At 49.2% G+C, this 16,882-nt stretch overlaps 1 protein-coding gene across 3 annotated transcripts in view; it reads left to right on the top strand.

Annotated features, from left to right (window-relative positions):
- Positions 1-16,882, top strand: part of CDYL2 (chromodomain Y like 2) — a 183,690-nt gene that overhangs the window by 154,636 nt on the left and 12,172 nt on the right. For all 3 annotated transcript variants that reach the window (XM_037816105.1, XM_037816104.1, XM_037816103.1), the window contains 2 exons: positions 9,055-9,227; positions 15,140-15,350. In XM_037816105.1, the coding sequence (XP_037672033.1) occupies positions 9,055-9,227; positions 15,140-15,350 (384 nt within the window). The remainder of the gene's footprint in view (positions 1-9,054; positions 9,228-15,139; positions 15,351-16,882) is intronic.

Genomic DNA, 16,882 nt, shown 5'->3' with positions numbered 1-16,882 from the left:
TGCTTTGCTGTTTTCCTCATTTCGTCCTGCCAGGGGTTATGATCCCATTTTACAGATGAGAAAACTCAGGCTCCCACAGCGTGACCGAGGGTGAACCTCCTGTCCAGCTCCTGACCCACTGCAGAGTTAACTCCGTACCCCCTTTCCTGTCCCTGCAGCACCCTGCTCTCTGTTTGCCATGGCAGCAGTGGAAACACGGAGGGTTAACCACAGGAGTTCTGGGGGACGTGGTCAGGGGGTAGTCACTCACCCAGAGTGGGATCCATCAGATACCCCTGGGCAGTTGTCATTGTATCCAGGGCACCCCGGGAGCTCAGGAAGTGGGGTGCGGTGGGGGTAGAGTGCTGTGTCCTTGCAGTTGTGGTCACACATCTTATTGTTACACTTTACATGGATGGTTCTCTTATGGGATTGTGGGCGTGGCAGTCAGGAATGATTGACAGCCTATGTGGGAAGGGACAGGGCTAAACCCCTTTTCTCTGTGGCGTTGCACGCGGTGGTTGCTTGTTGCCCCTCCTGTGAGCTGGTGTGTTGGGAGACTGTCACTCCTCCACCCTCCGTGGTACCACCTCGGGGTTCTTGGCTGTAGGTGGATCTCTGTGTAGGATTCAGAGAGGTTCAGAGCCTGCAGTTTACCCCTAACACTGCTCTTCATGTGTCTATAGGCCCGAAGACTTTGTTATTTTAAGTGCATCTTGAAACATCAGCACGAGACCAATTCTTGAATATTTTCTACCTGACAACTTTTAAAAGCATGCTTTTAAAAGGCGCAACATTTTCCTTCAAAGCATGGAATAAACATGAAGTCTTCCAGTGCACTTTGTCTCTTTAGAGCAACTTTGAATGTCAGCTCTTGCCTCCTCATCATAGAAAATGTGTTATGTGCGACTGATTTAAGATGCAGAGGTTCTCACCTCCTGAGCCACGGGTAGGTTAACTAGGTGTTCCATTCCCAATCAGTATCTGTAGGCAACAGGAAGAAAATAGAAAGAAAGGAAAAAAAAAGATTGATTCAATGCTTTCAGCTGTCTCAGCCACCAAAGTGACCTGGCCACAGGGGTGAGAGGACTGACTGGGTAAAATAGTCCCGAATAAAGATTCTACTGAAATAGAGAGGTAGCGTTGGAGAAGGAAGACAGATTTGGAGTCCAGCAGACCTGGGTTCAAATCCTGCCTCCACTAACTTATGACTAATATAATCTTGGAAGTTGCATTGCCTCTCTGAGGATCTTCACTGTTAGAAATTGTGTAATTTCTTCTTCATGGGATTAGAGATAATGTCAGCAAAGAGGCCTGCAGAGTCCCAGGCACACAGGAGGTGTTCAGTACATGTTCCTTTCCTTGTTTTGATGAAGCGGGGGGTGATTCCGTGACCACCAGCAGATCCAGCCTAGTTCTTTAGTGGAGGAACTAGAAGGTGACACTTTCACTGTCATGGTTGAATTTATTTTTCTAGTTGTTTATTTAATATTTGATACTGGCCTCCCGGGCAGAAAACCACACATTACTGGCTGCAGTAACTACATACTGAGGTTAGTGGATGTGTCATCTTACTTCTCCTATCTGAAATATGACAGAGAGCCAGGAGATTAATAATAACATCCCTTAAAGAAAAAACCAGCAAAATAGGTTCCACAAAGTTTGTGACTAAAGCCCATCCACTCCCTAGTTAGGAGAGCGCCACGAGCCCTCGCTCAAATCCTGGTTTCCTTCGGTGTTCCCACCCTCACCCAACGCGACCACCACATCCACAGGTACACACTGGACACGTCAGAGCCACATTTCATACCCATCTCCGTCATACCTGCTGTGCAAGCCATTCCAAGGCCTATTAACTTTAATTCTTGAGGATTCCTCAAGAGTGTTCATTTCTCTCTATTTCCACCATAATAGTCCGAGCAGGCAGGTCTGCCCTCTTTCAGGTTCCCTGCGCTATAGTCCGTGTCTCTTACACAGGGCAGGCAGATGGATTTGCTCAAAATGTGGATCTGATTGCTCACCTCCCCCCAGCCTCGATCTCAAACACAGCAGCAGCTCCCCATCGCTGTTGGTTAAGAATCCAAACCCTCCGTGTGACCGTGAGGCCTGTGCAGTTCTGCCCCGCTCCAGCCTCATCCAGCATCACGCCTCACAGCCCCCTCCTTGTGCCCTCCAGTCCCTGGCCACCCTGTAGGCTCACACCTGCCTCAGGCCCTTTGCACACGTCCATCCCTCTAACTGGAGCAGCCTTTCCTCCTTCCTGGCTCAGAGGACTCTCACTCTTCCTACACTCAGCCATTACTTCTGCAGGGAAGTCCTTTCTCCCCTCCCCGACCAGGTCCTCTCTCTGTCTCGTGTGCTTTCCTAGCACCATGAACCTCACCCTTCCCAGAACTTACCACTGTTGCTAATGTACACGTATTTGTGTGATAATTGGTTTAGGGTCTTATTCCCCCACTAGACGATAAACTTCTTAAGGGATAAAGACCATGCCGATCACTCAGTTTGGCAAGCCTTTATTAAATTCTGTCATGCACAAGAATTCTAACTAAATATTACAAAGGATGTACAGATAAGTAAAATACCATTTTGATTTTTAAGGGGTTATATCAGTTATCTGTTGCCATATAATAAATTACCTTAACTTTAGCAGCTTAGAACAACAAACATTTATTATCTTGTGGTTCCTGCAGGTCAGGAATCTGGGTGCAGCTTAGCTGGCTGCCTCAGGGTCTCTCAGAAGGCTGTAGCCAGGAGGTGGGCCAGGGCCACCATCTCATCCGAAGACCCCGCTGGGGGAGGATCCACTAACAAGCTCACTCACATGGTTGTTGGCAGGTCTCAGGTCCTCACTGACCAGAGACAGCAGCTTCGTTTCTGCGGGCCTCTCCAGGCAGCTACTTCACAGCACAGCAGCTTGCTTTCCCCAGAGCCAGGGCACCAAGAAAGAGAGAGCAAGAGAGGGTGCCCAAGACAGAAGCTAGAGTCTTTCTATAATCTCTTCATGAGAAGTGAGTCACCAAGGCCAGCCCACACTTCAGGGGAGGGGCTTAGCGAGCACACGAATACCAGGAGCTGGGACCCCTGGGCACGTCCTGGAGGCTGCCCACCACAGGGTTTAAATCGAGGAGGAGGCAGGGTAAGGTCAATGCACAAATAACTGTTCTACAAGGGAGTCAGTCACAAGTGTCCCTACAGAGATTTGGAGTGCGTGGGACACTGGGAGAAGGGCGGGTGCACGCATCTCTGGGGACGTGTGGGAAAGCCTTCATGAAGGTCGTTGCATTTGCGACAGGCCCTGGTGACTGGATTCGCCAAGTGCAAACAGGGTGGAGAGAGGGACCCAGGCCTACCTGCCCATCTGTTCACCTGATTCCAGTGAGCTTGGTTCTCTTGTCCCCAGCCCCCAGCAGGTGGGAGGCAGGGAGGAGCGGGGAGGGGTGAGCTTTCCCAGCAGACACGGGGAGCAGGAGCTGGTGGCAGCTAGAAGGCGCACAGCCAGGCACCCATTTCAAGCACAGATTTGAGATTCAAAATGGATAGTGGTCTGGGACCATTTGCTGCTGAGGCACACCCCTCTCTCTGAGGGGTTGGTCTCTTAGAGGCCAGCATCGGAACCCATGACCTTGGCCCTCGCACGCCCGGGGTGAGGGAGGTACATTATGTGCGGTATGTTCTGCTTAAGGAGGAAAAGGAGTGTGAAATAATTTTATGAAGTTTGTACTTCAGACAGACCGATTACATTATAAATTTGGGGGCTCCTCAAGAACATGGATCCTCAACCATCTGTCCAAATTTGATCACAGAACAAGAAAGGCAAAGGCTTACTAACCAGATGTAACTGTTTTTTAATTTAAAATAATATAGTTGGTACTTTTGTCTTGTTGATAAAATAGGAATTTGCTTTTCGTTTTGTTTTTACTGATTGACACTTTAAGTGTGTAGCCTCGGGTGGAGAAGCCACCCTCTCTGAGTCAGGTGTAGAATTGGCAGTTTGTGTCATCTCAGCGGAGTATATTTACTTCTCAGAGAAATAGAGTTCGTTTAGAGGTGAGCGTGTATCTATTTTGGAGGCAGGTGGATTACAGGACCCACAAGACAGTGGCCTGTTGGCTTTTTGGTGTTAAAAATAAGTGCTGTGGGTTAATAACCTGGTAGAGTGGAGAGTGTTTCTCACGCCCTTCCCACCAGAGCACAGGCTGGGAGAGTCTCGATTCAGATCCATCTATAGCCCTGTTTTTATCCCAAACAATTCATCGATTTATTTTAGTCATCCTCCAGTGTGGAGTAATGAGGGAGAAGTGACTTCAGTGTGAAATTTGAATCATGGCCTTATGACATTGGACAATTTAGTTCTCTTAGTCTTCATTTCTTCATATTTAATACTGGGATACATCCCTATGTTATGGAATTAAAGTTTGGAATAAATTATTGTGTGAAAACACCTGATGAAATCCCTGACACTACTAGGTGCTTACTAAATGGGAATTATTTTGAAAGTACATTTAAGAAGACTTATATAAATGACTAATAAGCATATGAAAAGATGATTAGCATTATTAGTCATTATAGAAATGCACATCAAAACCACAGTGAGATATCACTTCACACCCATGAGGATGGCTGCGATTTGAAAAGGAAAATAAGTGTCGGCGAGGATGTGGGGAAATTGGAGCCCTCTACACTGCTGGTGGGGATGTCAAATGGTGAAGCCCCTGTGGAAAACAGGGTTTTTCTGTGGTTCCTCAGAAAGTTAAAATAGAATCACCACATGACGTATCAGTTTCACTCGTAGGCACATACCCCAAAGAATTGAAAATAGGTACTGAGATATTCATACATGAATGTTCTCAGCAGCACAATTCACAGTAGCCAAAAGGTGGAAACAACTCTAGTGTCCGTCACTGGATGAAGGCTAAACAAAACGTGGTGTATCTTCACAGTGGCGTATTATTCAGCTATAAAAAGGAGTGAAGTCCTACCACACGGATGAGCCTTGAAAGCATTATGTGGAGTAAAAGAAGCCAGACACAAAAGGTCACAATCATGAGTCCATTTATTCGAAAAGTCCAGAGTAGGTAAATCCATAGAAACAGGAAGGAGGTTGGTGGTTGTCAGGAGCTGGTTGGATAGGAGAATGGGGAGTAAATGCTTACTGGGCATAGAACTTTATTTTGAAATACGATGGAAATATTTTGGAAGTAGATAGAAGCTGTGGTTGTGCAACACTGTGAATATACTAAATGCCGCTGAGCTGTTGACTTTAAAATGGATAATTTTATGTTGTATGAATTTCACCTCCATAAAAGAAAAATGTTCTCATGAGATCTCCTAACTGCACCCTATGATTATGTCTGTCAAATGATTAATAATGGTCCATTAAAAGCCTGTTCACTTTCTGTTGCCACCATTAGATTCTAAGCCATCAAAGCAAGAACCATGCCGTTTTCTGTTTTTCTTCCTCTCTATCTTCTATTGGGCTGAGTGATTGAGCTTTATTTACTTTATCTTCCCCTCTTGTTGTAATTCACACATTTTAAAGAAGTCATGCCTAAATTATCTATATGTAACAAAGTCTAAATATGCTCATTATCTCTACACCATTCCCAAGCATACAATGCCTTGAAATGCTCTAACCCTAATCCAGTACCATAATTCTACCTTATACTAACCCTCACCCTCAAATTAGTCAACATCAGTATTATGAGTTTTATAGTTAATTTGTGTATGGATTTATCAGCATGTTCACTTGTTTGTTGGCCATTGCTCTTTGCATATCAAGTTTTCTTTCTGAGTTCAGTTTTCATCTTCTTGAAGTGTGCACCCCTTTTTAGTTCTTTCAGTGAGGCTCTAAGAGTGATAAACATTCTTTTACCAGAAAATGCCTAATTTTTATGTTCACTTTTGAATATAGTATAGGATATTTAAATATAGTAGAATTTGTGTTTGACAGCTATTTTCCTTAGCATCATGCAGATTTTATTTTGTTACCTTCTGGCATCTATTTCTGCTGTTGAGAATTATGCTACCTGTCAAATGTTTCCCTTTAATAGGTAATCTTTCTTTTGACTCTGGATGTATTTTAGACTTTTGTCTTTGATGTTCTGAGGTTTAAATATGGTGTGTCCAGGCCTGTATTTGTTGTTATTTCTTCTGCTCAGACTTTTGTAGTAGTTCTTGAATTTCAGGATTCAGGTCTGCAGTAAATAGAATGACAAGCTCCCAAAGATGTCTACATGGCCGCATCATTATCCCCAGAACCTGGCAAGGGGGAATTAAGATTGCAGATGGAATTAAAGTTCTTAATAGGCTGACTTTCAGATAAAGTAGTTAATCGACTGGACTCTTTGGGGAGACCCAGTGTAATCACAGGGGTTGTTATAAGAGGGAGGCAGGAGGATCAGAACCAGAGTGAGGCAGCATGAGAAAGACTCACCCAGTCATTGCTCACTTTGAAGATGGAAGGGAGTCATGGGCCAAGAAACGCAGGAAGCCTTGAGAAGCTGGAAAATACAATAAAATAGATTCTCCCCGAGCCTTCAGAAGGAATGCAGCCCCTGTTGCCACTTTCATTTTAGCCCAGTGAGACCTGTGTTAGACCTCTGACCTACAGAATTAAAAGATACGAAGTCTGCGTTGTATTCAGCCACTAAGGTTTTGGTAATCTGTTACAGCAGCAATAGAAAACTAATACATCTTTCATCAGTTCTTAAAATTCTCTTCCATTTTCTCTCCAGCTGCTGCCTTGTATTTTCCATCTCTATGTCTCTGCTAGATTTGAGGCAGTTGCCTCAGGTCTTTCAGTTCACTTATTCTCCCTTTAGCTCCATCTACTCTTTCAATCTCAGCAGATCTCCATGACTTAGATTTTCATTTTGAGTAGATTTTCCCCTTCAAATCTGCCTATTATTCCATACTCTTCTGCTATTTCCTTATCATTCATATGTCTCCTTTTATCCCTTTTATTATTTAAAATATCCTGATGTTACCATCTCTTTCAGGTTGTCCTGTTACCTGACGTGCTGATATAACCCCCCTGTGTGTTGAGTGTGCTGACTGAATCATGCCTAGAGTTTCCTTAAGTGTTTTGTACTTTTTGATTGTGAGCTCATCTTCAGCAGGGATTTTGATCCCCTGGGTAATTCTTTTGTGTCCTGGATTGCACTTTCTCTCCAGAGCACTATTATTTTTGTCTATCAGGTACCTCAGTCATATCACCAGCCCATGTCCAATTACAACAATAATTTATTTAACTAGGGGATTCCTTCCCTCTGTGCATATGGTAACTTGGAGCCTCAAATCCAGGCACAGTGCAGGTTTGGGGCTTCATATTCTCATGGGAGATTCTGTCTCTTGCAAGGAGAAATTGTGTGTGTGAGCATTTGACTCTGGTTGCAGTGCAGAGAACAGATGGGAGACGGGCCAGAGGGGCTGTGCTAGTTGGTGGAAGAGCAGGGATGCCAGCACAGACTTCCTCTCCCTTAGCCTGTGCTCTTTTAGCTCCACTACACTGCTCTCAGTCACCCTGAATGCCCCGGTCACCAGAAGAAATCGCGAAGGCAGGATGGGCAGTGTTGGCTGCAGGAGGGTGGCTGGAAGGAGTCAGGGAGCTTGAAGGGCTGCAGGGGGTTGGTTCAGCCAGTACTTTGAGGTTAAGTATGATGCTCTGGCATGTGCATGCTGGGAAGCTTCAGACCCCGGCTCCACCAAAAACCCAAGGGATTTTTGTTAAAAGGGATCTTGTTAAAATGAAGAATCTGATTCTGTGGGTCTGGTATAGGGCCCGAGAGCCTGCATTTCCGACAAGCTCTGGTGATGCCGATGCTGCTGGTCCAAGGACCACACTCTTAGCAGCCGGGGTTTAAGGCTCTTAGGGAGGAGCCTGGTGTATAGGAAGCACTTTGTAGGGTCAGTAAGTAAAAGGTGACATTTTGCATAGCCATGCATCTGAGATACTGAGATTAACTTCAGCATAACTTTTTGGGGACACGATTCACCCCATGACAGGGGGATGTGTAATGACAGAGCGCATAGAGAGGGTGTGGTCCTGAGTCGGACCTGTGTTCAAATTCTCCAACATGTACCAGCCATGCAGCCTGAGAGTAGTGCCTTCACCTCCCCACACCTGCGTTTGCATGTCTGCCCATGGGGTAGCTGGTGGCCCACCCTTGGCGGTGTTGGGAGAGCCATGTGACACCTAGATGGCACCTGGCAGTCTGGGTTCCATGGCACCCGCATCTGTCTCTAAGATTCTGTTATCTCCAGCCCAAGATGAGGGCACAGGACCCTAAAAATACTTAGGGCACATGTACAGCAGATGAGATGTCACTCCATGATAGCAGGGTGGTCAGCCACAGTCCTTTCATGACAGATGTCACCTTTAGTGGCATGGAGAGGAGGAATAAAATGCTCTTTATCTGTAACTTGCCATGCCTCCCAGGAATGTGAAACTACAAGTAACCACGGCATCTTCTTTCCTTTCATTTACTCCTCTCTAGAGCCTTGTGATCCCTCATTTATAGATGAGGAAATTGAGCATAACTAGCTTGGCCAAGGTCCCATAGCAGGGAAGTTGCAGAGCCTGAATTCTGGCCCAGAGACTTCTGAATGTATCAGCACTTTGAAGCCAGGGATGAGTCTGATGTCAAAGTCCGTCTACCATGTGCCAGCTGTGAGCCGGGCAAGGGTCTTAGTTGAATTAAACCTGAGCAAGAGTGTAATTAAACTGGTCCACCTAGAGACAGCGTATTCCACACATGGGTTGTGCACAGGAGTATCTTTCCACTCCTTGTAAAGTGCTGGACAAGCAAATGCCTGAAGATTTGCAGAGGTTTACCAGGGGATTAAACTACTCTGAACCAGGCTTCAAAATCTGCAGCCAGTTACCGCTCTGCTGCCTTATTAGCTCATGTAAGCCTGCTCTGGGGCTCGTGCTGGAGAGCTTTGGGTGTTAGTACATGTTTCTTTCCTTGGTCCAGGCATGTGTTCATATTCAGGGGAAGCTCCCTGCCAGGGCCTCTACCCCGGCTTAGAGGATAGACACTAACATCTGTGCAAATCTGTCTCTGCCTGCAGATCATGAAGGAGGTCCGGCGAGCCCTCTGCAACGCAGCCTCGGATGACAGCAAACTGCTGCTGCTCAGCGCTGTTGGGAGCGTGTTCTGCAGTGGCCTGGACTACTCCTACCTGATTGGCAGGTTGTCCAGCGACCGGCGGAAGGAGAGCACGCGGATCGCAGAAGCCATCAGGTGAGCTCCATGCACCTTTGGGCACTTGGGGCCCTGCCTGGGGATATCACATTTAGCAACTAAAAATAGAGTGCCTAGTTAGACATGAATTTCAGATAAACAATGAATAATTTCCTTTGTATAAGTGTATTCCATGCAATATTTGGAATATGGTTGTACTAAAAAATTATTCGTTGTTCATATGAAATGCGTATCTTACTTGGGCATCTTATATTCTATCTGCAAACCTAGTCCTGCTAAAATTAGGGATGCTTTGTTCTGTAAAGTTAGATCCCATTTTCATTCTTCTGATCACAAAGAGATTTTATTCCTTATCAAGCCCACCATGTGGTAATGCCATGTGTTATCCGCACTGCCCTTGCCTTCTGCCTGATGGTGGGGTTTTGCAGTTGTCCAGAACTAACATGGCTCGGCTGTGAGGCAGAGGGTGGAGGGGTTCCCAGGGCAGCTGGCCATTTGCAGGCCCAGTGGGGAGGGGTGGCGTGCTCCTACCTCTCCTTCTACCTTTGGGGAGCAATTTGGGATCCTGGGAGTGACATCCAGTCCCAACAGTTGGTGGCCGTTTTAGGTCACTGAAGGGGGTAGTTACTCCCCCATTCCCTACAGGTCTATCAAAAGCAGGTACGTGTGTTTTCCAAGTGGTTTCCAACAAGGGCCTTTTAGAGGTTTCTAGGCATTTCTTGATCTCCTGACGAAGGGCGCATATGCTCGCTGTTGTACCTTGTTTAAGAAGTAGACAAGTCACAGTTTGCTAATGCCCCTCTTTGTGGGGGACGTGCTTCAATTCATAACACCCTCTGTCCAGCACCCTAAAGGCCAGTCCCCCGGGTGGGCGGCTGTCCATGAGAGGTCACCCCTGATGGCTGCTCTACGCACGACCCCCAGGACCACCTTGGCAGTCAGTGGTCAGGCTTTGCCAGCAGGGCTGGGGCGGGGAGCTCCAGCCCATGCAGGAATGAAGAATCACAGCTGGGTCACCGCGGGGACAGAACCAGAACAGAAGTGTGTCCAGGGGGGCCGTGATGCACAACAGTTTTCTCTAGAGCTCCCACCTAGCAGGGCTTCTTCCTGCATTTTTCACGACCTTTCTCTGGTGACAGCAGCGTCCCCGTGACCTCCTCCTGCTTCTGCCTCTTGGGCTGATGGAAGCTGAGGTCCTCAGCCTTTATTCAGCCATTGACCCTGGTCCTCTAACTGTCGGGTTGATGAGGGGCTGCTCCTGTCTCTGTTATGGGTTGAATTGTGTCCCCCAAGAGATAACTTCCAGTCTTAAACCCCAGTCCCATGAATGTAAACTCTTAGAAGATGTGATTAGTTAAGATGAGGCCAAACTGGGGTTTGGCTAAGGTGGGCCTTAATCCACCCTGACTGGTGTCCTTATCAGGAGAGGGAAATTTGGACACAGAGATAGACAGACAGGAGAGTAGGCCATGTGAAGCTGGGGGCAGAGCCAAGCCAAGGAACACCAGGGATGACTGGCAAACAGCAGGAGCTGAAAGAGGCCAGGACGGGCCTCCCACTGTGGGTCTCAGAGGGAGGAGGGCCCTCCCAGCACCGCGAATTCGGACTCCTGGCCTCAGAGCTGAGAGACAATAAATTTCTGTTGTTTTAAGCCTCCCAGTTTATGGTAATTTTTTATGGGGGTCCTGGGAAACTAAGGCACCCTCTGAACCCTGAGAATAAAACCATAATAATAGAGACATGGATTTAGGAGACAGACAGGGACCAGAACAAAACAGACATATAAAGCTGGAGTGGAGCATGTGACTGAGACCTAATGGCCTTCCGATGTCCCCAACAGAGGGGTCCCAGGAGCCCAAAGCAGAAGTCTCCAATGCAAGGGGACACCAGCTGGGCACACCAGCCCCTCCGCCTGAGAAATGCGGCCAGTGGACCCCGCTGTTTGCCTTCTCAGTGGGCAGCTGGCCTTCTGCTTGGCAGAGCGGAGAGGGAGATGCAGAGGGAATTCATCCAGTTGCTTCCAATGGAGTGGGTTTAATCAGTCTGGGATGGGGCCAGCACATCGTTTGTTTTATACCCTGAGAGCCCCTGCCCTATCCTCCACCATGGACAGAGAGCACTAACAGAGGGGCAAAAATATCCTTAGTTTTGTGCAAAAGAGAAAAGGTGACTCTGAGGAGGAGAGGGGGAAGAGGTGGTGAGAGATAAGAAAGGGCAAGAAGCTTCGAGGAGCATGGATGGAGGAGCAGATAATGCGGCTTGGTGAGAAGAGTGCCCGCTGCACCTGCTCGACGCCACCCAGTGCACAGAGGGAGTGGCTCATCACCAACCTCTCGAAGCCTTTTAGTTCATCTGGAAAATGGGAGTAATCGAGTGATGGCACTGGCCTTGTCGGCCAGTTGCTGGGATGAAGAGTAACCGGGTAATCCATGAGAAATGCTTGAACTGTTCCTGATGTATAGTAAGCACTTAGAATAGCTGTAAAGAATCACTATTGTGTTATGACAACTCCCGTAACTTCCAGCCACAAGTTCTGGCCAAGTGTGGGTCTGGCCATGGACTGGGCTCCGGGAGCTCCCCTCTGGGGGTGTCCCAGGATGACATCCTGTGTATTGACACTTATGGGTCCCCCAGGTGAGTTAGCTCTGAACCTTGGCAGTGGGTTGGCTGCCCTCCACCCTCCTAGTAAACAGAATTGGTGATGGGGTCACAGAAGAAATGCCACTTGTTCCAGGCAAAATCACGGGGTGCAGAATGTTGCTTCTGAGCCTCCTTCAGGCCAGGACGGTGGCTCACCGAGCACTTTGAGAGTCACACAAAAGCTGCGATTGCCCTCCCCAATAGATGCACTCGTGAGCACATCAGCAGGGAACACGGGCTCCCTGTGTGTCAAGCACCTGCTAAGGATCCAGCACGTCACACTTTTAGTCCCCTCCCAGCCCTGTGTGGGAGATGTCACCAGCCTCCCCATTTTTACAGAGGAAGCAAAGAGGCTCGAGAGGCTGTGAAAGCTGTCCAAGGTCACATCACTCATTAGGGGCAGGGTTGAGGCTTGATCTCGAGTCTTTTAGACTCTGAAGGTCTTGCTCTTTGTGCCACATTAGAACAGCCTGAAGCTTGGTCAGCCAGAAGCCACGGGCTGGGGTCAGCGTGATGGCCGTTGGCACTGGGGAAGACAGTGAGCCAGCTTCCCGGCCCAGCCCCGCCATCGGAGTCGGGATCAGATAGCCGAGCCTCAGTGTCTGTAATGCAATATCCTGTTTGCTGTTCAGCTCCTGCATCCGCGGCGCCCTTGCGATAGAGATCTGCTGGAGTGGGGAGAGAACGAGTAGAGAGGGTGGTCTCTGCATCACATTTTTATTTCACAGAAATGAAATGATGAGGCCAGTTGGATTGCATTGGGAGGGTTGGGGTAGAGGGTCGGGAGCTCCATTTGGTCCCCTTAGCCCTCCTGGGTGGTCTCTGGAGCCCCCACACACACTGCAGGTTGAAAGCTGCAGAGGGACAGGCCTGGGGTTTGGAAGGGGAAGGCTCCGAAAGGTCATGAGAGCTGATGGTCCATCCTTTGAGGGCTGTTGGATGGTGAAGCAGAGGTAACGGAGGTATCGGAGAGGCCCGCATGGAAGACGGTCAACAGAGACCATTAGTGTGTCCTTCATGAGGTCGGGGAGGGCATTCTGCACCGAGTAGCCGTGACTTGATGATTCTTCATGTCCTTTCAACTCAGAACCTTGAGATCCAAGATCCTGGAAATGCACAAGGGTGCTTGGGAATGGGGTGGCTGCCGAAAATCATCTCAACCCTGTGTGTTCTAGAACCCTGCAAAGAAGTCCTGTATCTCCTACAGTCTCCAAGTAGGCATTGGATAAAATGGTCTGCGAAAATCAGCAACGGATGCTGTGAGGTTAGCAAGTTAAGTCAGGAAATGGGCCAGTAGAAAACTGAATCAGAGAATCATGACGTCAGGGCTCCCTCTTTGTAGCAGTGTTCTTTTGGGGTCAACAGCAGTGTGGCAGCAGTGACTGAGATATCTGCATTATCTACTCTCAGTCCAGAAGTCATCCGGAAGGCAGCCAACGTAATACCTTAGGCCTGAGTCAGAGGTGTGGACTTTTATGATGATTCACATAGCTCGTAAAATAGCACTACCCCAGCAGAATCTTTAGAATCTCACAGGTGAACCCTGTCCCAACATATCACCCTGATACTCACCTCTTTAGATAGGGAGTTGGAGAGAGCAGTGTCAACTGAGTAAGTGATAAGTCAGCTTGACGTTTGGGTTAGTTATTAGCTGCTGGAAGAAATAAATTCCAAATAAATATAATGACTCAATTGAGGTGAAAATTTCTCATGTGTGTAAAGCCTAAAGCAGATGTTACTCATTGGCCCATGACTACACAGACTCCTTCCACCTTGTAGCTCAACAAGTGTCTTCCAAGAGCCCCACACTCATCCAGAGGAAGGGGCTTGGAGGGCCTGGTGGGAGGTGTCTGTGCTCCAGGCTGGGAAGTGACGTGTTGTCCACTCACACCCCGTTGACCTGCACTTGGTTGGCCACAGTCAGCTGCAGGGGAAGCTGGGAACTGTGGTCTCACAGCAGACCCAGGAAGAGGAGGGAAGGAGAACAGGGTTTTCTTTGCCACACATCTGCAGCCTTTGCTCTTGTTCTAGGAGAGTCATTTATTTACTCAACAGCTATTTATCGAGTACTAATTCGAATATTTATAGTGGCTGAGCAGAGCTCAAGGCAGACCTATGGTGTACAAAAGGAGCTAAAGGGGGAGAAGAATTAAAAAACAAGTAAGAGGCAAATAATTAGGATAACTGCAGATCATGATAAGTGGTGTTTTCTCAGAACTGTCAGAAGGCTCGCATGGCTTGAGCTCAATGAGCAAGGGTGGGTAGTGATGCATGATAAGTCTGGAAAGGTAAGTGGAGGCAGACCTGGATCGTGGGGAGGTATTTGGATTCCATTCTTTACTCCCAAGTTCTTGGTAGTTCCTGATCTTCCATCTGGGAACAGTGAAGAATGCAGGCATCACTAGACATCCTGGATCTCCTCTGTGTCCACATGAGTAATAAAACCTTCTAGATCTTCTATAGCAGCTAGGGGAGAGGCAAAAAGCATTCTAAGGCAAAAGAATTGGAGGTTCTTGCTGGTGGCTCTGTTTAAGAGGTGGAGATGCATGCTAGAGCCTTGCTCAGTGCAGAATGGCGGAGAGAAAGCATTGCCTGGTCTCGTAGCTGTGATTTCAGATGCCTGAAGCCTGCAGTGGAGCCAGCGTTCTTCCCCAATTTTAATCAAGGCCACCCCAACCCATAGACCTGGTCAGCATGCTAGATCCATCCTTGATGAGTCTGGCTTCCTTTTAGAGAGTTCAGAATCAGACAATCCTGGGATCAGAAGAAATCTCAAGTGTCATCAGCTGCACCTTCTGAAGTTTAAATTCCCACTACGACATCACTAAAAGTAGTCTCTAGTCTGAACTCAGATACCTCCAGTGATGTGGAATTCATTCCTCCCACATCCACCCGTCTCGCCTCAGCACAGTGCTGCGGAATGTTCTTCCTCTCCTTAGGGTGAACGGTGCCTCTTTGGGAATAGTTCTGTGTCGGGTTTTCAACTTAACATCCAGGTTTCCTCCCTTAGGAGCTAGGCAATTCTGTCACTATCTGGGGTGTCCATACCATTTATTGCCCTAACCATGACTTTCGAGAGTGGGAGGAGAGGATAACAGGGACAGTGTGTGGCACCCAGTCACCCCATCAGAATCCCTCGAATGTCCCAGCACCGGCAGCTGCGTGTGCCACTGTCTGGCGCCCGCTCGCCTCTGCCCACCTGAGGCCACGTCCCTGCTCCTGGGGAAGTCATTCCAGCCTCCGTGGAGTCTCGGGCTTCCCCGGGCCTCGGTGAGCCGTGGGCCTCTGGTAAGGAGGTGCTCTCTCCGCAGGGACTTTGTGAAGGCCTTCATTCAGTTTAAGAAGCCCATCGTGGTGGCCATCAACGGGCCTGCCCTGGGCCTGGGCGCCTCCATCCTGCCCCTCTGCGACATCGTGTGGGCCAGCGAGAAGGCCTGGTTTCAGACGCCCTATGCCACCATCCGCCTCACGCCTGCTGGCTGCTCCTCGTACACCTTCCCCCAGATCCTGGGCATCGCGCTGGTAAGCCTCCGTGGTTCCCGCAGCCTCCTTCTCGGCAGGGCGTGGATCTGTGTGCAGAGAAGACCCCCATCTGTCCTGGAGGTAGGGTTCTCTCGGCCGTGGTGCCTGCTGCTCTGCCTCGGCTTCCTCGGCCTCCCTGGAGCAGCCTGGTACCCGAGCCAGGGGCGGGCGTGGCCCGGGGCCAAGATGGTGAGGGTAGCATTCACCGACTGAGTGCGTGCAAGTGCCCGGCACTTAGCTGAGTTCCCTGCCTCCATTTCCCTCCCGTCTCCTTCCCTCCTTCCTCCTGTCCCTTCCTCCTTCCTTCTCTCCTCTGTTCCTCCTTTCTGACCTCCTCCCTTCTTCAATGATTCCCTTTTCTTTCTTTCTCCTCTTTCCCCCCTCCCTGCTCCCTCTCTCCCTCCAAATAGGTTTTAAGACTCCACTGAGTGCCAGGCCCTCTGCTGACGACTGGGGTGCTTCTGTTCCCTGCCTGCGAGGGCATAGGAGGGTGCTGCCTTAGACCGGGAGGGCCTCGCTGCGAGGGCGACATTGGAAGAAGGACACACGTGTTCCAGGCAGAGGAGCTGAGGTGTAGAGGCCCTGGGGGCGTGAGCTTCGCGGGCAGATGGAAGGAAGGGCAGTCAGGTGGCCGGGGCCTGTGAGGCCGGGGAGTGGGCCGGGCTGGCCTGTGGGTCCTCCAGCAAGGTCGGCCTGGGGCTGTTTGCCGGCGGCTCCCGAGGACTGCAGGAGCACGTGGGTGGGGGCTCCCGGGGGCTGCAGGAGCACATGGGTGGGTGGGTGCTCCCGAGGACTGCAGGAGCACGTAGGTGGGTGCTCCTGGGGCTGCAGGAGCATGTGGATGGGTGCTCCCGGGGGCTGCAGGAGCATGCGCTGTGGACACTGCAGGGCATGGGAGACCCCACAAAACCCCGCAGAAGCAGGACCCAAGGACAGGGCCGCAGCTTGCAGCCAAGGGGCCGAGCCTCCCGCCTCCCTGCAGCTGCAGCATTGCTTCTCCATGTCCATTGCTGGGCAGCATCTATTGTGAATTCTTCCCTTTTCTGGAGTGTGCTCCAGGATCTCTTTTTACACTGGGTTTCACTGGAAGGCAGGCAGCCTACTCTTGCCGTTGCTTGTGATTATCTCAAAGCAACCCATCGGCACCCTCAGTGCCACAGTCCTTTGTGTCCAGCCACATACGTGCTCTCGGTTTCCTTTGGGGAAGGCGTTGGGTTTTTACACTTGTCAGCTGTCTTCCTTCTCTCATTAGCTTTTCCATTCTTCCATGACTTTCCTCTGAAGATGCACAAGCCCTCTTTTATCATCTCTTGAGTCCTGCCTTTGTTACAACAGAGAGATTTGTTAGCAATCTCCCCTCTGTCCTTAATAGTCATCATTCAGTGACATCACCAGACATAAAGACCGCAAGCCTTCCTCACACATTCCCCGTGGACCAGACCCTTCCCTGAGCACTGTCTCATGTCTTACCTCATGCCTGCTGGACGGGGAGAGAATTGAGGCTTTGTGAGGTTAAATGACTTGCCCAATGT

This window comes from Choloepus didactylus, chromosome 22, assembly GCF_015220235.1.
Source record: "Choloepus didactylus isolate mChoDid1 chromosome 22, mChoDid1.pri, whole genome shotgun sequence".
Lineage (NCBI taxonomy): Eukaryota > Metazoa > Chordata > Mammalia > Pilosa > Megalonychidae > Choloepus > Choloepus didactylus.
This window is presented reverse-complemented; position numbering and strand designations above follow the sequence as displayed.